The 23,442-nt window shown below is 32.6% G+C and overlaps 1 protein-coding gene across 4 annotated transcripts; it reads left to right on the top strand.

Moving 5' to 3' along the window:
• Positions 1–1,610: 1,610 nt before the first annotated feature.
• Positions 1,611–23,374, top strand: LOC148629176 (conserved oligomeric Golgi complex subunit 6-like). 4 transcript variants are annotated; one of them, XM_088545631.1, is made up of 18 exons: positions 1,611–1,730; positions 9,296–9,439; positions 9,714–9,785; positions 10,819–10,877; positions 12,458–12,569; positions 13,325–13,407; positions 14,118–14,188; positions 14,539–14,632; positions 14,993–15,069; positions 15,321–15,458; positions 15,761–15,825; positions 16,092–16,183; positions 16,691–16,937; positions 18,635–18,802; positions 19,183–19,290; positions 21,838–21,891; positions 22,461–22,540; positions 23,174–23,374. In XM_088545631.1, exons 1-18 carry the CDS (start codon positions 1,704–1,706, stop codon positions 23,319–23,321), a joined length of 1,839 nt encoding a protein of 612 aa, XP_088401757.1. In that variant the 5' UTR covers positions 1,611–1,703; the 3' UTR covers positions 23,322–23,374. The 4 variants fall into 4 exon arrangements, 3 of the variants coding, with proteins under 3 accessions (XP_088401757.1, XP_088401749.1, XP_088401765.1); XR_015915259.1 differs by lacking the exon at positions 1,611–1,730 and adding an exon at positions 1,801–1,942 and having other exon boundaries at positions 22,466–22,540; positions 23,174–23,243; XM_088545623.1 differs by lacking the exon at positions 1,611–1,730 and adding an exon at positions 1,801–1,942.
• Positions 23,375–23,442: the final 68 nt, after the last annotated feature.

Here is a 23,442-nt window from a genome sequence, read left to right on the forward strand (position 1 = left end):
TAAATATCATGGCTTGGAAAATTTTTGGAATAAATATTCTGCCCTCCGCTACCTGGAAAATAAAACCCCAAAAATTTATGGCATCCATATTTTACTGCACAGTGTAATGAATATAAGATAGCTGTTAAGCATTTGAAAAAAAAAAACAATTTCAATTTTCTGATTCATAAATAATTAAATAGTTTTCCCTGGCCAAAACTGCCAGCCCCCCTCAGAGTCACCCCTAAGTATTCATGAAAATACTTCTATGATATCCTGATCAACTTTAACACGTTGAAAATTAGTCGCTTTTCTCTGAGCATGCTATTTACAAATTCCAAACTAAATTAAACTAGTGAATTTAAACATTAACAATAGGAGTGAATTAAAACTATATACATTGGTAGATGTTTAATGACTAGGTGTAAGTTGAAAAGGCTGTTATGAATGACTTGACTGAGTCACTAAAACAATTTTCACTGGTATACTGTTCCATAATTTGATGGTTCATGGAAAGAAAGATTGTTGTCTGACTTGTAAACGACACTGAGGAATTTGGTCTGATTGGTGGAATTAACCAGTCTGTTTTAGTGATGGCAACTAGGGAATAATTGATTTTGTATAACATTATTAATCTTGTATCTGATCTTCTATGAGCTAGGCTTCTCCAATTTAAATGTTGTATCATGTTGGAGACACTAGATGTATTGTGGTACCTGTTTGTCACAAACCTAGTTGCATGCCTTTGAACCATTTCTATTTTGTTTATGTCATCTATAGTGTATGGATCCCAAATAGAGCAGGCATATTCCAGTGATGGCCTGTCTAACTAGTGATTTATATGCCTGCTCCTTTACCTTGGTGGAACTGATGTTTAGATTTCTTTTTAGGAAGCTTTGTGTATTGGTGGCTTTATAGCATATGTTGTTCACGTGACTGTGCCATTTAAGGTCAGATTGGATTGTATCGACGTGTTCTAGTGTATGGCCACGTAATGTGTAGGTATATTTGATAGGGTTTTTGTTACTGGAAATTGAGAAAACATTACATTTGTCGGGGGGAATGCCATATGCCATTTTTGTTTCCATTTTAGTTTATCACTGTTAGATTTAATGCTAGATAGGCTATGGTGTCATCAGCAAATAGAGGTATTGTGGAATTTAGGCCTATTGGCATATCATTAATATGAGATGAAAACAGACTAGGTCCCAGTACAGAACCTTGGGGTACCCCTGATGTTACATCTTCAAGGACAAATGCTTGAGTATGATTAGATAGGAAGCTATGTATCCATTTATTAGTTTTACCTTGTATACCATAGTTTTAAGTTTGAGAGTGAGTAAATTGTGAGTGACTTTATCAAATGCCTTACTGCAATCCATGATTAATACATCTGTCTGAAAAGAGCTTTCAAGGTTTTTAGTTACATCATCAAAAAATTCTAGAAGTTTTGTTTCACAAGAAGTTAGTTTACAGAATATTAAAAATCTACCATCCATTAGTGCTGCAATCCCTTTTTGGATTTTAATCCAAAACTAGTTTATGATTTTACTGCCCAGTGTGAACTCTGAATTCAAAAAGGGATTAGGCAGTGCTGGTGTTCAGACATGCAACAATATTTTCAAAAATATTTTTGAGCCATTACAGGAGGTGACTACAACTTAATAGGATGGCAGTGGCAGAAAAAGCTATCTAACCTCTAGCATTGTTGGAGAGAGGAAAGGATGTTGTATTTATCAACAAATTATACAGTATGTAATTTATCAAGATTTAGCTGTCTATTAAAGAGTGACTGATATTTTTTGGGGGCCGAAAGATGTGGGGGCGAATTGTCTATCATTGAACTGTCAACAACATGGCTGACAAGGAACAGGTTGATTCGGTCTCATCCACGTCACAGGCTTCAAACCCTTTAACAAGAAAACTAAATAAAATTTTAGAAACACGATTAGACAATGATAAGGTATATCTATGTTCTACAAGTACATTTAAACACACCACAAACGAACTAATGGATAAGTCGTGTGGGCAAAACACAGGCACTTGTTTTATACGTAAACAAACTCTTGCATGTGGGTCAGAAATTAGGTAATCATGACGTTCGCTGAGGTATTTTTTAACCTGGCGTTTATGCCTCACTGACACAGGGAGGCAGCCAAGCTATAGATCTATAAAAGTTAGACTACCAAGATGGCATTTGAGGCAGTCAAAACTCGACCACTTCTGCCGTATTCTGTGCTAGAGTAGAGATTTTTTTTCTGTTTTGACCACAACAAAAAGATATCCCAAAAGGAATTACTTACTTATCAACTGAAATTGACAGAATGGTACTAATTAGAAAAAAATGCAATGAAATCATAATGCCATGGATGGATTGTTTATTACAAGTCTATTAGTATTAGCACCTTGAGCTTTAACTTTCTTGAATTCTCTATTTAACCCTCTGGAGCAGCAACAGCTATATTTACCTTGTTTACCTTGTCTTTGAGATTTTCTTAGGCGTTGCCTCTCTGGTCCTTTTCAAAAATATTTTTTTGGATACCTGCTTCTGGCCAATAAAAGTCAGGTACAAATTTTATTGGATTGTTTTTCCAATGAATATTTAGGGAACTCTTAAAAATGTTTATGTGTCTGGCTTCTACACATGATACATACATGCCAACTCTACCGCTTTAGGTGGTAGTCTACCGAATTTCTGGTGTTTCTACCGCCTACCAACTTCAGAAACTTTTCTACTGATTTCCAAAATGATTACCTATTTTTTTTTTTTTTCATCTTTATTTAATTCAACTCTACATTATGGTTGAATCCATAGTGTGACGACTTTGCCATCACTGAGGGAGTTTAGTAAAGGGGAGTGAAACACATTGCTTTGACTGGAAGCCTTCGGAAGAACTGCGTAAGAAGACAAAGTCCGCTATGTACCAGAGACTTAATCATTAATCAGTATTTTTGTGACAGAGTTAGATTGCTCTAAAATTAATGTTTGATATTAAATTTTCTTCACTCTTCTTATTCTTTGTTCCTTTGTGGCTATTTGCTCACTTGAAATAAAATTCGGGGAACAAATATAAAAAAGAAAAAAGTAAATTTCTTCTTTTTAACAGTTCTTATATTTTATCCTTTTTTTCTTTCAAAAATATGCCCAGCAGGATGCAGCATTTTTCTTCATTATAAAAAAAAATCAGGGAGATGAGCAAATATTATGAACAAAAAAGTTTTCACTCCTCTTATCAGGTGTCTTTTATCCTCCAAAATGTGCCAAGGATGCAGCATTTTGCTTCCAGGATAAAAAAAAAATTTCTGACACCCCCTACCACTTTTTGTTCCAAAAAGGTTGGCATGTATGATGATAGAGACAGTGAATTCCACTTGTCCACACCTCTTTGTGAAAAACTTAAGTTTCCTTTTATTAACTCACCTGGCTGAAGGCCATGTGAGCTATTGCCATCACTTGGCATTCATCGGTCATTGTCCATCTGTCATCATCATAACAATTTTTCAAAACCTATTCTCCTCTAACACTACTTGACCAATTGGAACCAAACTTGGTATGAATGTTCATTGGGTAACCAGCAAAGAACTGGTGTAGGGATTTTTGATCCGTCGAAAAACATGGCCACGTTACTAAAAATAGAACATAAGGGTCAGACAGTAGTTTTCCACACATATCTCCAAAGCTGTTAGGTTTAGCCAAATTTTGACATGGGTGAAAGTGTTCAGCATGATGAGATCTACAAATGTATGTATGGTCAAATTTTCTTTTTAATCTGTTAAGCCATGTAGGTGTTATTGCCCTTTTTCAATGTTTTTTTTTTGCTATTTTTAATGTTATTTTTTTTAAAAATCTTCTTCTGTGACATTATTTGATCAATTGGAACCAAACTTGTTATGAATCCTGCGAGGAACTGATATGGGGATTTTTGATCAGTCAAAAAACATGGCTGTTGTTACTTAAAATAGAACATAGGGAACAGACAGTAGTTTTTAGCATGTCCAAAATCATTAGGTTTAGCCAAATTCTGACCTGGATGATAGTGTTCAGCATAATGAGATATATCTGTGGTCAGATTTTCATTTTAATCAGTTAAGCCTTGTTGGAGTTATTGCCCTTTTTCAACGTTTTTTTGGGGTATTTTTAATGTTATTTCTTTAAAAAAATTTCTCCTCTGTCACTACTTGACCAACTAGGTAAGAATATTCCTTAGGGTATCCTGCACTGAAATGATGCTGGGATTTTTGATCCGTAGAAAAACATGGCCACCATTACTAAAAATAGAACAATAGGGGTCAGACAGTAGTTGTCGGGCAACCCCTTGTAAGATTTATTGCCCTTGAAAGATGAAAAAATGGCTTTTTTTAGCTCACCTGGCAGTAGGCCATGTGAGCCTATTGCCGTCACTTGGCGTCCGTCATCTTGATTGTTAACAATTTCTTCAAATATCTCCTCTGAAACTACTGAATAGATTTGCATGAAGCTTATAATGATTGTTCCTGAGAATATCCTGCACAAAATGACTGTTTAGATTTTTGATCAGTTAAAAACATGGCCACCATTACTAAAAATAGAATATAAGGGTCAGACAGCATATTTTTGCATATATATCCAAAACTGTTAGGTTTAGCCAAAGTCTGACATAGGGGAAAAATATTCAGCATGATGAAATCTATCTGTGGTCAAATTTTGGTGATAATGTGTGACCCATGATGGAGTTATTGCCCTTTTTGGATGTTATTTGCTGCTTCTGATGTTATTACTTTCAAAAATCTTCTCAGAAACTACTGTATAGATTTCAATGAAAGTTGGTATTTTTGTTTTTTAGGGTGTCCTTAACAAAATGCCGTTTGGATTTTTGATCAGTTAAAAAGCATAGCTTTTAAAAAATAGAAGATAAGGGTCATATAGTAATTTTTTTTCATATATATATATGTATCTCTAAAATCGTTATGTTTGGCCAATATCTTTCAATTGCTGAAATATCGTTATTATAAGGCCTACAAAAAACTCTAAGGGATCAAAGTTGTCAGACAACTTGCATTTTTCACAAGTGCAACTTTGAAAATCATCTTCTCAAAATCCATTGCACAAAATTCAATGAAAGTTGGCATATATGTTCCTTAGAGTATCCCACACAAAATGAATGTTGGGATTTTTGATCCATGAAAAAACGTGGCCGCCATTACTAAAAATAGAACATATGGGTCAGAAGGCAGTTTTTTTGCAAATAACTCATAAACCGTTGCAGCAAATATGTGGCATGGGTAATATTGTTCAGCATTGTGAAGTGGACCTATGCCAAAGTTTTTAAAACGATTTGTCAAGTGATGTAGGAGTTGTGGATTCTGAAACAGTTTTTTTTGGCATTTTTCGCATGTGCATCTGTGAAAATCTTCTCAAAATCCATTGCACAGAATTCAGTGAAAATTGGCATATATGTTCCTTAGGGTATCCCACACAAAATGACCGTTGGGATTTTTTACTTGTGAAAAAACATGGCTGCTGTTATTTAAAATAGAACATAGGAGTCAGAAGGCAGTTTTTTGCAAATAACTCAAAAACCATTGCCTTTAGCAAATTTCTGGCAGGAGTAAACTCGTTAGACATCATAAGATGGACCTATGCTTAAATTTTCAAAACCATTCATTGACTAATGTAGGAGTTGTGACCCCTGAAACAGTTTTTTGTTGTTTTTTTTTCACATGTACAACTTTGAAAATCATCTTCTCTAAAACCATTCAAGATCATTGAATGAAAATAAGCATAAGAGTTATTTAGTGTCATTTTGAATGACTTGTGATTTTTAATCCGTGAATAGATATGGCTGCCTATACTAAAAATGGAACTTAGGGGGTCGGAAGACAGGTTTTTGAAAATAATAAAAAATTGTTGCCTTAAGCAAAATTCTGGTTCAGGTCATGAAAATGCTATTACAATCATTTCCTGCATTTGACAATTTAGTTGATTTTAACTTAGCCTGTCTCATTCCTCAATTTTTTCAAATAAGCAAAAGTAATAAATTTGTCTGACATAGAATTAACAAGTGACATTTTAGGAACTGCCGATGTCTCATCATTATACACATCGATACCACATCGAGACGGCATTTTAGCTTGCAAAGATATACTGGAAAATCGAGAAATCAAAGAACCTCCGACCTGGGTCTTACTAAGATTCATACATTTCATTTTAACGAAAAATTGTTTCAAATTTAATAACGAATTTTATGTACAATCAATGGGAACTAGCATGGGCACAATAATGGCGCCGAATTTTTCGATTATTTTCATGGACAGTCTAGAGCAGAAATTCTTACAAACCAGGGTATTGAAACCAACAGTTTGGTGGAGATTTATTGATGATTTATTTTTTATTTGGCCACATTCACGTGAGGAACTATTATCCTTCACCGAGGCACTAAATGAGTACCACCCAAATATAAAATTCTCCTTCACCATGAGTGAAACAGAAATGAATTTTCTAAATACCAAAATAACAAAAAACGACAAGGGTGAAATTAAAACATCCCTCCACACCAAACCCACGGACGCCCACCTATACCTTCAATACAAATCATGCCATCCAATGCACCAGAAAAATAGCATTCCTTACAGCCAAGCACTAAGAATAAGAAGAATATGCAGCGAAATTGAAGATTTTGACTCAGAAATGGTAAAACTCAAAGACCAATACAATGCAGTTCGCCATCTGAAGGATAAACATGTAAATGAACCAACTGACCACTACACTGAAATAACGCAAACCCCAAATGAAAGTGCCAAACCAATCAGGAAATGGAAACCACCATTTGAAAGTGTAACCAAAGTTAACTGGGAAAATACAAAACCAACGTTTCGCGTCCGACCTGCTCATACTATTTACCCGATGAATAACATTCCAAGTGAAACGCAGGAACCATCACCAAACCTAGCCATGCTATCGGAAGACTTGTACTTATCTTCAGATTCAGAAACTTTCATGATTCTTATAAACAGCAGTACAGATCATCAACCTCCAGTTAGAACTAATGATTTTGGATATATTTTGGACACAAATTCTGAACCAGCAAAATGGGAAGGACCAGATCTTATCGACTTAACAACCAGTGACAGTAATAGTTCAACCTACACCTTATGTCTGGACAAACTGCCTGAAGAACATTGGGACAGACAACTTACTGTTACTTACACTTACAACATCTTGAAACGGGCTGTGCCATAAACTGTCTTTATTTAAATACTTTTATTGATTTCCAATTCTATTTTTACAATTTATCTTGGTAATTCTATTTATAGACATTAACTCACCATTTTACTTTCACTTTCATCACCAAAGTTAACTGGGACGTATTCTGCGTCACATTTTTAACCTTAGGTAAATATTTTATACCACTGTACCCTGATGACGGTCAAATAAAAATAAAAATTATACTTGCAAATCCAGTTGATGTTGTTGTCCATTTTCGTTGGTAAATAATCAAATGGTTAACCAGGTGAACAATTCAGGCTCTCTTGAGTTTTCAGCCAATATCTTGAAAACTATAACAGATAAAAAGAAACTTTCAATTGCTGAAATGATCCTTATGATAGTGTTACCAATGTCTTCTTGAGTCAAACCTGTTGGACAACTCCTTGTGAAATTTATTGCCCTTGAAAGACAAACTTAAACCAGGTGAGTGATTGAGGCTCCTAGGAGCCTCTTGTTTTGTTTTTTTTTTGGGGGGGAGGGTATTTGACAGGGCTCACAGCATTTCTACATGATCATATAAATTCATTAAAAGCATAAGGACAAGTTAAAAGGGTAATGGGCGTATCGTGTACTTAAAACGCAGCTTTTTGTTCAATGTGGTTACATTTTGTCATATATATTCAAGCCATAAAGCCTTATGCATGTTTCAGTTGAACATTTGACATGATTAATGAGAAAAATAAGTCAATATTCTACCAATATTTCTAACTACTTCTTCACACACTGGCACAATAATCTAACCCTCTATGTCCATCGTAAACTACCTGCGGACATTTGTGGAAAAATTTTTGAAATGTCCAAAAAATTCACCTCCTTTTGTCAATTGATAAGAATGCCTGCGAATGTGTACAAGTTGTTAAAAGGTACTTACCAATGTGGATGAGTTGAATATGAATGCTTAAGAATGATTTTGAATTGATTATTGATAAGAAAGATTTCTGTATGCAAAGTATTACAGAACAAAATATTCCCAATCACTTTCATTGATTACAGGAACTTGTGTAAAGAGATCAAAAGGCAATGGCAATTACACTAAAGGGGCAGATATATGTACTAGAATATTGAAAGATTTAATCATTTTTGTCTGTCATTTAATAGTGGTGGTATTGAAGATGAATAAAACTTTTTTCAATGTTCACTTGCTATACATCTCAGAGATATTTTCTATTGAGACAAACTAAAAATTAAGTGCTATTTTTGATTTTTTTTTCAAATTCCCACCTTGAAAAAAGACATCCTATATACTTAATATCGGCTGCAGTTCTATACTAACATTTTTACTTGAATTCATAAGTATTAGAATCTCAGTTGTGTTAGTAATTGAATATGGTCTATATTAATTTTGAAAAATATTATGGTATATTACTCTATTTCTATCATACTTAAATACAACTGTCTCATCATGGTAATGAATTTAGTACATATATGTTACATACATGTATATTTTTGTTCTTTAAATAACATGTTTCTGTTCTTTACAAGTGATGGCATGTTGCTTTTAAAAACACATGGAACACATATGGAACATGGTTGTGTGCTTGTCCTGTTATACATAAATTGGAACCTGAATGTGTGCTTGTTCTGTTATACATATGGAACCTGAATGTGTGCTTGTACTGTTATACATATTGAACATGAAGGTGTGCTTGTACTTTTATACATATTGAACCTGAATGTATGCTTGTACTTTTATACACATTGAACATGTATGTATGCTTGTGCTGTTATACATATGGAACCTGAATGTGTGCTTGTACTGTTATACATATGGAACCTGAATGTGTGCTTGTACTGTTATCCATATTGAACATGAATGTGTGCTTGTACTGTTGTATACATTGAACCTGAATGTGTGCTTGTACTGTTATACACATTGAACATAAATATGTGTGTGCACTGTTATGTTTATTTTCTGGTCAGGCTGTTTATATCTGTTTAAAGGAATTGTGAAGAAAAGTTATAACATACAGGAACATGTAGCTAAAACTTCATATATCATTATTAAGCCCCATAGTTAAACCACACAGTATACATACATGTACATGTATTGCCTTGGTTCTTGTTTTGTAGGACATGCTGGAGGCACTTAAAGCACTCTCTACATTTTTCAATGAGAACAGTTTGAGATCCAGAAGAAATCTTCGAAGTGACATAGAGAGGAGAAGTTTAGCCATCAATGAAGACTTTATAACCACTTTCCAGGCTGTGAAGGAGGTAAACAATGACTGTTAGCGATCCATTGAACACTACAGATGATTGTTTTCATCACTGCAAATATTGCATGACTGTATCATTTCATTAAATTTCTAAGTAGAGAAAAATCTCTTATAGTATTTTTGACACTACAGGAAAAAATCTTGATATTGAATTGCTGAAGACATATACATTGATTAAAGTAAGCAACTGATTGTACTTAACCCTGAATAAATTTCCTATGATTTCCCATAATTATATATTGATTAATGTACGGTAATTATATATATCGCAGAAACTTGACAGTGTATACTCTGAGGTTGAAGGAATGAATGCCTGCTGTCAAGACATGACCTCAAGGTTAAAGGTAAGAACATGTTATCATGATCAAAAAGGAGATCATGAGATGGTACACAAAATGTACTGTGAAAGTAAAAAATATTAACTTTATACACTTCTTTAATTTAGAACCAAATGTGAGTTACAGTTTTGATAAAAATTTCTGATATACATATGAAGTAACACTATGACAGCAGTAAAACAACAATCATCACTTTCTGATGTTTTTTGTTTTACATTTCTTATACCCCTGCAAACTAAGATGAGTAGTATATAGAAATCACACCATCTGTCCTGTCTGTCCACATTTCAGGAAAGCACAACTCCTAAACTGATCAAAGGATATGCATTAATGAACATAGTTACTGCTAGGATGATTTTATTCCACTTTTTAGTGGAATTCCACTATTTGAAATATGGATTTTACCCTTACAATTCTTCTTTTTACTGTTTATTTATTTCCGATTTTACAAATTTCCACTTCGTTTGATGACCTTGGGAAATTGTCAGAGGACTCAAAAGGGAGATAATCCATCTTGAGGTTTTTACATGTTAAAACCTTGTTTGTACAACTCTTTGTGAGATTGCTCACAGTATTTCTAGTTTTTTTTTAATTTCATCACTCTTTGAGTAATAAAAAGAAAGAAAAAGCCAGGGCTAACTTGCATGTAGGTTTGAAAATGATCATGGGAAACCAGCTTATACTTAAGAATGGACTAATTGGTTATCTCACTTTAGGTTTGTTGAACATAGCACTTGTAAGTCAATTTTCAAAATATTTTAGTCCTGTATGATTTATGAATATCTTGAAAACTGTAAATGCATTAATTTTCGCGGATTTTATCATGTAGACATGATCGTGAAAAATCAATTTTCATGCTAACAAAATATTATATTGCTGAAAATCAATTTCCTTGGGTACTATTTTTCACACTTTTGTGCCCACCCCAAAAATTAATATGTTTACAGTAAGCCCATATGGAAAGTGTTTTAAAAAAATTGGTCCATGCAATGCTTATATGAAGGTTGTTTTTTAAGTATAACATTGGTTTCTTTTGAAGGCTGCCAAAGAACAGACACATGATCTTATAAACCAAACAACAAAACTTCATGCTGAAAGGTAGGAGTTATTTTATACTTACTGGCATGACTGGAGACCATGCTGAAAGGTAGGAATTATTTCAGACTTACTAAACTGGTATGGCTGGAGACCATGCTGAAAGGTAGGATTTATTTCATACTTACTGGCATGACTGGAGACCATGCTGAAAGGTAGGAGTTATTTCATACTTACTGGCATGACTGGAAACCATGCTGAAAGGTAGGAGTTATTTCCTACTTACAGGCATGACTTGAAACCATGCTGAAAGGTAGGAATTACTTCATACTTACTGGCATGACTAGAGACCATGCTGAAAGGTAGGAGTTATTTCACACTTACTGGCATGACTAGAGACCATGCTGAAAGGTAGGAGTTACTTCATACTGACTGGCATGACTTAATGAGTGACTAATTTAACAGAAGTATGATCATATTTCTTAAGTTAATTTAAAACAGATTGAAGACTGCAAAAGTAGGCATTTGTCAAACATTTTTACATTGAAATACCTTGATAAGAAGGAGCATCACTTGGACTGAAATGAGGAAAGAAAGGCTGAAAATGACATTCATTACCTTTTAGTGCCCCTTTGACTCAGTGTATAAATGTTTTGTGTTGTACAATATTTTGTGTATTAGATCAGTCCATCAGACTACTTCAATTTTTGAAGAAATTACAGTTTTCCAGGTGAAATTTTAAATAGAAATATGATATCTACAGATCTATAAATCCATACATAAAACTCATTTTCTAAAGTATTATTTTTCCATGTAAACAATTTGTAAATGTATCTAAGTTTAAAAGCTTGATTCTTAGTCATTTTATTCCGTTAAGTTTACTGGTAATTTTTTTTCTTTGTTTATGTAAATAGAGAGGTCAATATGAAAATAAAATAGCTCTTATTTTCAAACGTATTCAAAATGAATAATTGAATTGTATACCGTAGGTGTCACAACATAAAAGTAATAATTGTTATGGTCTTTGTGAGTTACCCAAACCAAGAAATTTGGATCCAACAAAAGGGGATTTCCATAGACATATAAACTGAAAACCTCAACACCTTGAATTCAAGAACCACAAAATTGTGTTTCTTTTAGAATCCACGAATTAAAGTCCTCCTAGTCTATTAGGATCTTGAAAGTTAACTATTGCTGTGAAACTGTATGATGTTGACATAAATTTGTCATCTTTAAGTTTTCTACTTTGATTTAAATGAAACACTACACAAACAAGTTTATATTTTATCAAAATGTTGCTTAAATTAAAATTTAGTTTAGTCATTTTAGTGTAGACATGTGATGATGTTGTAGTACTGCCTACTGGTAACATATTGTATGTTTGGCCATATTTTTTTTTTCTCAATTTATACCCCAGTCAAATAGTAGGTGGTATATTAGAATTATGTTTTCCACCTCATCTATGTGAATTTCATCACAATTATCTCAATTCTTAATGAATTGATTAATTACATATTTAGTTTGGGACTTTGTATAGATGGGACACAGGTTGCATGCACTTTTGGTTGCTGTCCAATATCTTATATATAACTTCCTGTACTAGTGTGGGTACTACATGTGCAACTTTATATTTGTACTTCCAGTCAAACACTTAATATGAAAGCTGAAGTAGCAGATGCATTCCTGGCAAAGTTCCAGCTGAAACCAGATGAAGTGAAAGCACTAAGGGGAACAAGGGACGGAACTATTCATCAAGTACGTGTAAAAAAGATCCTTTTCTGTGCATGTATATAATGTACTGTGAAAGTATTATTGCTTGTGGGATTTGGTAAACCACGAAATTTGGTTCCCAATGAAAAGTACATTTTCCACTCGTTTGTACGATAGTGTTTTCAATTCCATGAATTGATAAGTTTTCCCTATACCATGAAAATTGGTACCCATGAATATAAGTACTTTCAGAGTATGATGTTCTAGTATCAGCTGCAGCCTGACCAGTGGTGTGAGGGTTTCCTCGTCGTTCATTAATGACCCATGGGTGGCCTTTTTGTCTGACATATCTCCTTGTAGTTATGCTCAATAAATGAAGATTTAAAATATTATATGTGTAATTGAATTCATATTAATATAACTGCAAAAGTTGTTTTATACTAATTGTGGTGACCATGCTTTTATACAGGGTTGGTTTTCTAGCTATAATTAGAGGTATGCATTTATTATGGTTTTAATTAAATTGGAAAATTAATCATGGAGCACAGCCCGAACATTACAAAAGTATGTAATGGTTTGATAGAGACCAAGACTTGAAAATTTTGATGTTTAAATGGAAGATTATAGAAAAAAAGTAGATTTTTGTTGGTGTGTAAATAATAGCACTTGCATTAAAAACATGTAATAGATCTAAAAGTCTCTGTTTTACTTGTTGACAGTTTTAAAGAAATGTTGAATGGTTATAATGTATTAATATATAAGTTGATAAAATAGAACTATTTATAAATTGTTGTTTGCAGGATTTCTTTCAAGCTCTGGAAAAAGTGAAGAAAATACACAATGATTGTAAAGTATTACTGAGGACTAACCACCAGACAGCTGGGTAAGTTATCTGGATATTTGTAAACTTTTACTCATTAATATGCATTTAACATGTATTGATTGCTGGTATCTTGGCTAAAGTTCTCTTAAGTATTGAATTATTTATAGACCAAAGAAAGGAGTGGTGTATTCGCTAACTTTCCTTTAAAGAATGGTTTATTTTCAGGCTGAAAACGTCAGTTTTTATTACAATTCATCTTTGATACATTTTCATAGTATTTAATAGTACCGTAATGTTTTGAAAAGTGAAAAGTTTTTATAGTTTGTCAAATATTAAGTATGAGTCCTTATAAAAATCAGGCATTGACTATGGTAAGGTGATTCATGGTGTAGAAAAACCCACCGAACAAATCATGTTTTATTGGTCTATATATATGCTATATTTTTATGTGACATATAGATCTGTACTTTTGTGAAAACTACACTTTAACCTCCCACTAAAATCAACTAAATTAAACCAAATAAAGAATGATAACTCATGCAAAGTGCTAATTTCATGTACAATCTTAATGAATTTTATCTAAAAAGCAACAATCAAAAGAAAAAATTAAGAGTGGTTATGTGGTCTATAATTATTCGTGAAAAAAAATTAAAGTGAATGTATGAATCACCTCCTGTCTGATTTTTATAAAGACTGATACTTAAATATAAATATTTGTAAAAGGATAAACAACCAAAATGTCGAACAAAAAACCTTGCTTTTTGTTGCAGTTTAGAAATAATGGAAACAATGGCTTTGCAACAAGAATCTGCCTATGAAAGACTGTACAGATGGGCTCAAAGTATGTTGGTATTTCTATTAATTTTGGTACCTGAAAAATATTTTTGTTTTTTTGTTTTTTTTTCTTTTTGGTATACTTTTTAGAAAACTTTTACAGGAAACATGTCAAAAATAACAGATTGCACAAACATTTAAAGAAATTGGTTTTAGTTAAGGAAAAATCATTGACAACACCAGATACTCATAATTTTAATTTTAACATTTTAAGTTCTTCCCAGCGTTGTAATTGTTATTGTTAATTGGTTCCATTAATTGATTCTTAATTCGTTCATTCATTTCTTGATTTCCTCTTGTTAAAACAGATGATCAGGAAAAATATTAATTCTGTCAGGATAATACATGTTTTTTCAGATGACTGTAGAACTTTAACAAGTGACTCTCCTGATATATCATCCGTGTTGTGCCAGGCTATGGAATCTCTCCAAGACAGACCTGTTCTTTTCAGGTAGGTTTTAGACTTAAATCAATCCTGTGATACACACATTTTACGAAACTCCTGTTTTAAAATTTCTACTCCCATTCAACAGATCATCTTGTTCGTCCATCCTCCCAAATTTGCTGCAATTATCTCTGCTTCCAATGTATATATTGATCTCTCACTTAGCATGTCAATGTGTGAACCTTTATTTTGAATATGTCATTACATATGTTTTACCAGTTCATTATACTGTGTGTGAGATGAAAAAATCTGATCACACTGAAAGTGTTTTATGATTGCATGTAATTTGTGTACCAATAATTGAATAGTCATTCTAAATGACTAGTTGAATTTCCCTTTATTTTGTTGAATTACTGCACATTACAGATACACAATTGATGAATTTGGTACAGCAAGAAGAACTGCTGTGGTTAGAGGATTAATTGATGCCTTGACCAGGGGAGGTATAAGCAATTTTAATGAATTAATCATTTATTATGAAATCTTTATGCAAAGATCTTTAGACACATTAAAATGATATTTTGATAAAGTTAGTTTCTTTTGTTCTTTATATTTCTTGAACCAGTTTTCAAAGCATACTTTTAGTCACTACTGAAATCACCACAGTGGGAAATTTTTTTATGTGGATATTTGATAATATTCTCTTGACATTTAAAACATGATCAAGAGATTTCCTAATGTTTTTATCTAACAGGTCCAGGAGGAACCCCCAGGCCCATAGAACTCCATTCCCATGATCCTTTGCGGTATGTTGGTGATATGTTGGCATGGTTACATCAAGCTACAGCATCAGAAAAAGAACATTTACAGTCACTTCTAAAGAAAAGTTCAAGTAATTGATTTCAAATAGCTAATGTAATATCAGCAGTATTGAAACTGGACTCTGTAGAAATACAAATTTATGAACGGATCAATGATATTCTTTTAGCTATTACTGCTTTTTTTAAGGGGGGAGAGGGGCAATTGTGAAGAAATAATGAATATTATATAAAATGCCCCATGTATAGTATCATTCTTTTAGTTCCTACTCCTTGTATTGAATAATTGAAGAAAAATTCCAGATAATTTCAGAATCAATCTTCAGATTTTCTTAGGAAGTACATTTTTACAATGGCATATATTTTTTTTCTGTAGCCAGTGATGATCAGATACAAGAAGTATTAGGTCATATCACAGAGGGAGTATGTAGACCATTTAAAGTATGTGCATTGTATATTCTTCTTGACTTAGTGAGTCAAAGAAATTTTTGAATTAACTTGTAGCAAATTAGAAAGATCATTAAAAAAGATGAGTTTGTTCGCATATAATCCATGTTTCTATAAGTTTTGTTTTAATATGGATTTATTTTTTTTCTCCTTTTTTAACTGCAATTATTTTCAGAAATTAGAATTTTATTAATAAACATGTGATTCTGTAAGATGATCCATAAGTTGCTTGGAAGTTACAATGTAGTTGATTATTTCAGGTAAGGGTAGAACAAGTACTTGTATCAGAACAGGATGCTGTGACTTTGTATAAACTACACAATCTACTCAAGTTCTATCATAATACTATTGGGTAGGTACAACATGAACATTTCTGTAAGTTTAACATTTCATACCTTTTTGTTTATATTTTAACAATATATTTCTAACCCATATTTTGTTATATTGTATGATTGGTGTTTTGATTATAAGTGATATTACATAGATGTCTATTGAAGTTCAAGAACAACATCCCTTTTCTATTTTTAATGACAGATTGAAAAACTGATGTTTAGGTCTTCTGTGTTTAACAGTCAGGAAACATATATTTATGCCTTTGTAATCTGTATCTTTTTATAATTTGGTTTTCTTTCTCTTTTTCTTATACTGTCTTGCAACTTTGAATGCTCAAATTGTACAGGTTTGTGTTGAAGAAGTTATCATTCATGATGTTTACCATCAGTATACGATGATAAAGCTATAAATGTATTGAACTACCTGTATATGTATTAAGATTTGGGAAAAAATCATTATACATGTACAGGAGTACATAGAAAATATATTTGTTTTCTTTATATTTCATTTCCTATTATACATGTAGTCAAATAATCATCCAAGATGCAGCTCTGCTGTCCACAATCACAGAAATACAAGATCTCAGTCATAGGATGTTTTTCAACAGTCTGAATTGTCACGGTAATAAGTTATTGGACAAAGTAGAACTCCCTCCTCCAGACCTTGGACCCACAGCCTCTTTAAATCAGACATTGCAGTTATTAAAGGACATACTGGCTTGCCATGATGCCTCTGTTGTAGATTATGATAATAAGAAACAAGATTTTAAACAGGTGAGCTTACTTTATGTATTTATATATTAGTCTGGGTATTGATTATAATACAATTTTTCTTAATCTGTTAAGAAAACTATTGATTGGTAAAAAAAAAAAAAAAAAAAAAACTTAATATTTTTAGTTCATAAACAGTGAACTGTGTCTGTAAAAAAATTGTGGATTAAGGATTTCATTTGATTATTTTTTGTTGCAAAAATGGACAATTTTATTTTTCAATAATGTAAATTCCTAATCCCAGAATATACCATAATATATGTACATTTGTATATATGCATATGGATGATAAGTCTATTTTTTGGTGGGGGTCAGGTTAATAATTTGCAAGTTATATTTTTGCCAACCTGACTTCTACTACAAATATAGAAAATTAAATCACATTATTAGCTCACCTGGCCAAATGCCATGTGAGCTATTGCCATCACTTGGGGTCGGTCGTCGTCCGTTGTCATCGTTAACAATTATACAAAACTCTTCTCCTCTGAAACTACTTGACTAATTAGAACCAGACTTGGTATGAATGTTCCTTGGGGTATCATTCATAGAACTGCAGTGGGGATTTTTGATTCGTCAAAAAACATGGCCGCCGTTACTAAAAATAGAACATAGGGGTCAGACAGTAGTTTTTCACATATATCTCCTAAACCGTTAGGTATTTTTAATGATATTTCTTTCAAAAATCTTCTCCTCTGACCCTACTTGACCAATTAAAACCAAACTTGGTATGAATGTTCCTTGGGGTATACTGCATAGAACTGATAGTGGTGGGGATTTTTGATTCGTTGAAAAATATGGCCGCCGTTACTGAAAATAGAGCATAGGGGTCAGACAGTAGTTTTTCACATATGTCCTAAACCGTTAGGTTTAGCTGATATCGAATAAAAGTGTTCAGCATGGTGAGATCTATCTGCAGTCAAATTTTCATTTTAATCTATTAAGCCATGTTGGAGCTATTGCCCTTTTTCAACGATTTTTGCTATTTTTAATGTTATTTCTTTCAAAAATCTTCTCCTCTGACACTGCTTGACCAACTAAAACCAAACTTGTTATGAATGTTCCTTGGGGTGTACTGCATAGAAACGATGTGGGCATTTTTAGTTCGTCGAAAAACAGTAGTTTTTCACATATATCTCCAAAACAGTTAGGTTTATCCACATTCTTTCAATAGCTGAAATGATCCATATGATTAGGACTACAAAAGTCTTTAGACTCCTTGTAAGAGTTATTGCCCTTGAAAGGGGAAAAATAACTTTTTTAAAATAGTTTTCAGTCAATATCTTGAAAACTATGATAGATTAAAAGAAACTTTCAATTGTTGAAAAGATCTTGTAATAGTCCTACCAAAGACTTCTTGAGTCAAAATTGTTGGACAACTTCTTGTTTAATTTATTGCCTTTGAAAGACAAAATTCAATAAGGTGAGCGATTCAGGCTCCTGGGAGCCTCTGGTAATGTTATATCAGGTGACTAGGGTTTCTGGTTAAAATTGCATTTTACCAATAGCAACTTACTTTTAAGCTCAAATCTTGATTTATCTCTAGAACATGATTTTCAATTTTATAAGAATTCAAAATTACTATTTGAGATAATCATACTAAAAATTAACTTTTGTGGGAGAAAAAAACTGGTTGTTCAAAAATTGTATGGTGATGTACTTCTTTGTCATTGAAGCATAGAAACACATATTTATGATTGTAGATTTTAAACAGTATAGTAGATCCATTGGTACAGATGTGTTCTGTGTCAGCTAGTCGACTGAATACATCTGACATGGCTGCCTATATGATAAACTGCATATACTTAATACAGAATAATCTGGCTTTGTATGAGTTCACAGATACCAGATTAGAGATGTTACAAGCACAGGTAGGATATAAGGGTCACAACAAAATTACTCTAATCCAATACATAATTAAGTCAAGTCCAAAATAAATCTGACAAAATTGATATTACATCACCGGAGTAGCTGGTACTGCAATGGTCCTGATTTGGTACAGGCATTTCAAACAAAATGGTGGATTAAATATAGGTTTTACAGTGCGCCATTGTAGCATGAATATACCAGTGGTAAAGGTTCTGTTAAATCTAGGTTTTACAGCGCACCATTGCAGCATGAATATACCAGTGGTAAAGGTTCTGTATAAATATAGGTTTTACAGTGCGCCATTGCAGCATGAATATACCAGTGGTAAAGGTAACAAAGTTCTCTAAAAAACCAAAAAATAGCATCATGTTCTCATTTTCAGGTTGATGCCCAAGTAGACACCCTAGTTAGCGAGCAGGCATCATTTGTACTCAACAGAGTGGGATTAGCTAATATTTATGCCTCAGTTCAACAACATCAACCAAAACAGGTGAGATATTATCATACCCCCACTCAGAAAAGTGGGGGTTATATTGCAATCACATTTTCTGTCCATCTGTCAGTTAGTTTGCCCATCTGTTACACTTTTCATTACAAATTTCTCAGATTCTATTGGAAGGAATACTAAATTATTTGGTATATTACTTCCTGTTTACTGATCGACTTAGTAAATCTACAAAGTGGTACATAATGGAAATTTTTTAACAGATTTCTCAGTTTCTCAGATATTTGGTATATTGCTTTTGCATGAAGACTTGTACTGTGTCTGGTTCCTCGTTCATCTACTTCATGTTTCCTATAGATGGTTTAGCAGTGGTATTCTTAGCACAATGTAGTGTGCAACATCTTGTTTTGATAATTCAGTCAGTATTGACCTTCAATCAGTTTACTCATCAAACCAAAAGTATCTTTGAAGAACTTACATGATACATTTATAGTGTATTTTGAAAATTAGAGGATGTTCAATGGATGACAAGGTAAGTGTGTTATCAATTACAGAAGAATAAACTGGGTTTGTAAAAGACTGTAAATTCAGACTTTTTTTAGGTTAGCAGATTTACCAACACCTGTAGTAATTTATGTAGTAACGTTTTTGTGTTCATGAGATTTATTATGCTACTTTAGTAAACATATGAGAAGCATATCAAGTGAACATAAAGACCTGCCATAAATCTGAATTGATAGTGGAAAGTTTTTGAGCTTATGATTGACTCTTTGCTGGTCCTTTCGTTCATAGACGTGACTGAAAACTGATGAAGATTTGTTACATTGAGTTGATTATGACTTCTGACCATGTTGAACTGGAATAGCCCAGGGTAAATTCCAGTTTTACTAAATGAATTTATCTATTATTAACAATGGAGCTTAAACTCTGTGGTCATTTAGATAAATACATTCACTCATGCAGTTAAACTGCTGTAGGAGAAATTTTTGTTCATATGGGAAAATGTACCTGTTAGGAGTTTCAGTAGGTGACCACTGGAGTGTGATAGACTAAAAAACCTCCTGTACTAGTGATAACAATATTCTGTTTTCCCATTTTTTAAATTTCTCTAGAAGTGTATATAGGCATGTAGGAAAATAAGTCATGTCTCAGTCTGGATAATGCGACCAAAAGTTGCAATTTTTTGTCATTTTTATGTTATAAAAGAAGTGCTTAGTGGTTTTTTTTCCATATTAACTAATGCACATTTCCAAAATTTTTGTATTTTATCATTCATTTCAGTAAATTTGATGAGAAATTAGTCCAAGTCTTTTTATAATTTTAGTATGAACATGTCCACTAGTAAAATTATACAAAAATCATTTGTTACATTGAGTTGATTATGACTTCTGACCATGTTGAACTGGAATAGCCCAGGGTAAATTCCAGTTTTACTAAATGAATTTATCTATTATTAACAATGGAGCTTAAACTCTGTGGTCATTTAGATAAATACATTCACTCATGCAGTTAAACTGCTGTAGGAGAAATTTTTGTTCATATGGGAAAATGTACCTGTTAGGAGTTTCAGTAGGTGACCACTGGAGTGTGATAGACTAAAAAACCTCCTGTACTAGTGATAACAATATTCTGTTTTCCCATTTTTTAAATTTCTCTAGAAGTGTATATAGGCATGTAGGAAAATAAGTCATGTCTCAGTCTGGATAATGCGACCAAAAGTTGCAATTTTTTGTCATTTTTATGTTATAAAAGAAGTGCTTAGTGGTTTTTTTTCCATATTAACTAATGCACATTTCCAAAATTTTTGTATTTTATCATTCATTTCAGTAAATTTGATGAGAAATTAGTCCAAGTCTTTTTATAATTTTAGTATGAACATGTCCACTAGTAAAATTATACAAAAATCATTCTCCAACAATTCAGTCAATGTTATACTGCTTTATCCCAAAGTTATAAAGAATTTTAAGTTGAAAACTAGTCTTTTTTCCTGTAGGTAAAAAAATAGCTTATTCTGTAGGTAAAAATCTCCTACCTTTTAGGTGAAAATCTACTTGGATGAAGGTGTTAATTTAAATGACCACAGAGTTTAAGCTCCATTGTTACAAATTCAATAGATGAATTCTGTTGTAAACTTGTATTTGGGCTGAGCGGTATTATAAAATAAGCTCACAATAAACTACTGTAATGACAAATCTTTTACGAAAATATAATTTATTAGGTAGAGTGATTAAGTTGTTTTGTACATTTAAACGTCAACAACATATCACAGCTAGCACTTGTCTTTTTTTCATAGTACGTCCTGTGTCCATGTCTTTGGTTTCATTCACAATGCATATCTTAACGTTAGTTTTTTACGGGAAAGGACATTATGCTAAAAAGCACCGGCATTCCTGACTAACCGGCACACTACAAACTCATTTAGCACAACTGATATTTACCTTGGGCTATTCCAGTTCAACAAGGTCAGAGGTCACAGTCAACATGCTGTAAAAAGTGTCAAACTGCAAAACTTAACATTTGAATATTCTAGTGGACTGTTGAGACATAACTTCAGGTATTGAAATACATGTTTAATTTTCTTTTGTATTTCAGGGTCCTTTGTCATGTTTACCTGGTGTTGATGCTATAGCCACAAAATCAGCCATGGTAAGAGGTGTTGAACAATCATTTGAAGGGTTGGGGTCAATATTGCTATCATCAAGTGGGCCTCGCATTGATCATAAACCACTTTGAATTATTTTAGAGACCTGTGATTTGCGTCTATCAAATATATTATTTGAATAAAGACATTCAGAATTAAGAAAACATGCATTCATAAGATTGAATACCAGCTCATTATTATTGTTTAGATTGTTTAGATTGCTTCTAATGCTGTCATAGTTCACACTGTTTCAAGTGTCTTTTAATAAGAAAGTTGTGTATTGTTGATATACATGTAATCACAAAAATTAGTCTTCAACTTGTATTTTTTTCTGTCCTGAGAATTTGTTTTTGTATTTACCTCGTGATAAAAATGTGATAGAAAATTAAATTGTTTTTTTTTTGTTGAATAAAAATGTTATGCAAATAATCCAAACTTGATTTAAAATTTTTTCTACATTGTATAAACATTTTTATCACAGAAATGAACAAACTATTAACCAGAATTGCACAACTAGTAATCCATTATCAGGGTGGCTTTAAGTAAATGAACTTATTACTTTTGTCTTTTTCAGAATAGGTTTGATAGTTTTCTGGCAAACCCAGATTCTTTAGTGATCCCTCAATGTGGATTGATACTCAGTGCTAGAGTCAGGTATTGTTTTTCTAATCTTTTGTGAAGTAAATTATTTACTGTTAAATAATTTAATTTGATTTGTAACAAGCTTTCTGGTTGGATTTTTCTCTAATTTTGAACAGGTTATACACAATAACTTGGTTTTGGACAGTTTAAATGTCTTAAAAACTGCTGCAAACCAGGTTGTTTCATATAACCTGTTAAAGTATTAGAAACACTTCTTAAATATACTGGTACTTTCCTGTTAACATGCTTTTTTTCCAAATCTTAAATTATTAAGCATTAATGGTGAAGCACTTATTATGCCCACTCCCAAATTCTGGCATTTGAAGTCTGATAACTATAGGGATGGAGCATCAACAATGTCCTATATCTGAATCATGAATGGCTTAAAAATGATGTACACCATTTGGAAGTGACTGTTTGAACTTTTAATGCAGGGGCAGATTAGGTTTTGTCAGAGGTCTTTCATATTCCTGTTGGTCAAAACATTGCTTTTATATAGACATGATGGTGCGTTACCAGAAAAGTCGTTGTTCGAGTACAAATTGTTCTGAGCGTAAACTCATATTATGAAAAAATCAAAAAATGATGAAAAGGAAAAAAAAAACGATGTGAATACCAAAATATAGTTTCGTTTATTTATTGTAGGGAAAATGTGAAGAAACAGTCTGTAGATTTAATATGTAGAGCCTATCAACAGATGTATGATGCCATAAGTAAACCAGAGAATGATTATAAAGAACCACAGGGCATTGTCCCCAGAACACCTGACCAAGTGAAGAAACTCTTGTCATAATGTTTGTTATTTATTATTGTTTTTTTTTTATATAAAGACGATCAGAGGGTTAATTTTATTGTTTGTTTAAAAAATGCCTTTAGATCTTTCTCAGTTATCCTCATTTTGAAAAATTACATTA

This window comes from Perna viridis, chromosome 1, assembly GCF_037379345.1.
Source record: "Perna viridis isolate PV_CMFRI_1.1 ecotype Kerala chromosome 1, ASM3737934v1, whole genome shotgun sequence".
In the NCBI taxonomy this organism is placed as follows: Eukaryota; Metazoa; Mollusca; class Bivalvia; order Mytilida; family Mytilidae; genus Perna; species Perna viridis.

Coding starts and splice junctions, on each gene's coding strand:
- LOC148629176 (XM_088545623.1), top strand. CDS start 1,835: ATGGCTGACAAGGAACAGGTTGATTCGGTCTCATCCACGTCACAGGCT. Junction 9,786..10,818: donor ACATGACCTCAAGGTTAAAG/GTAAGAACATGT, acceptor TTTCTTTTGAAG/GCTGCCAAAGAACAGACACA. Junction 14,189..14,538: donor ACTGTACAGATGGGCTCAAA/GTATGTTGGTAT, acceptor ATGTTTTTTCAG/ATGACTGTAGAACTTTAACA.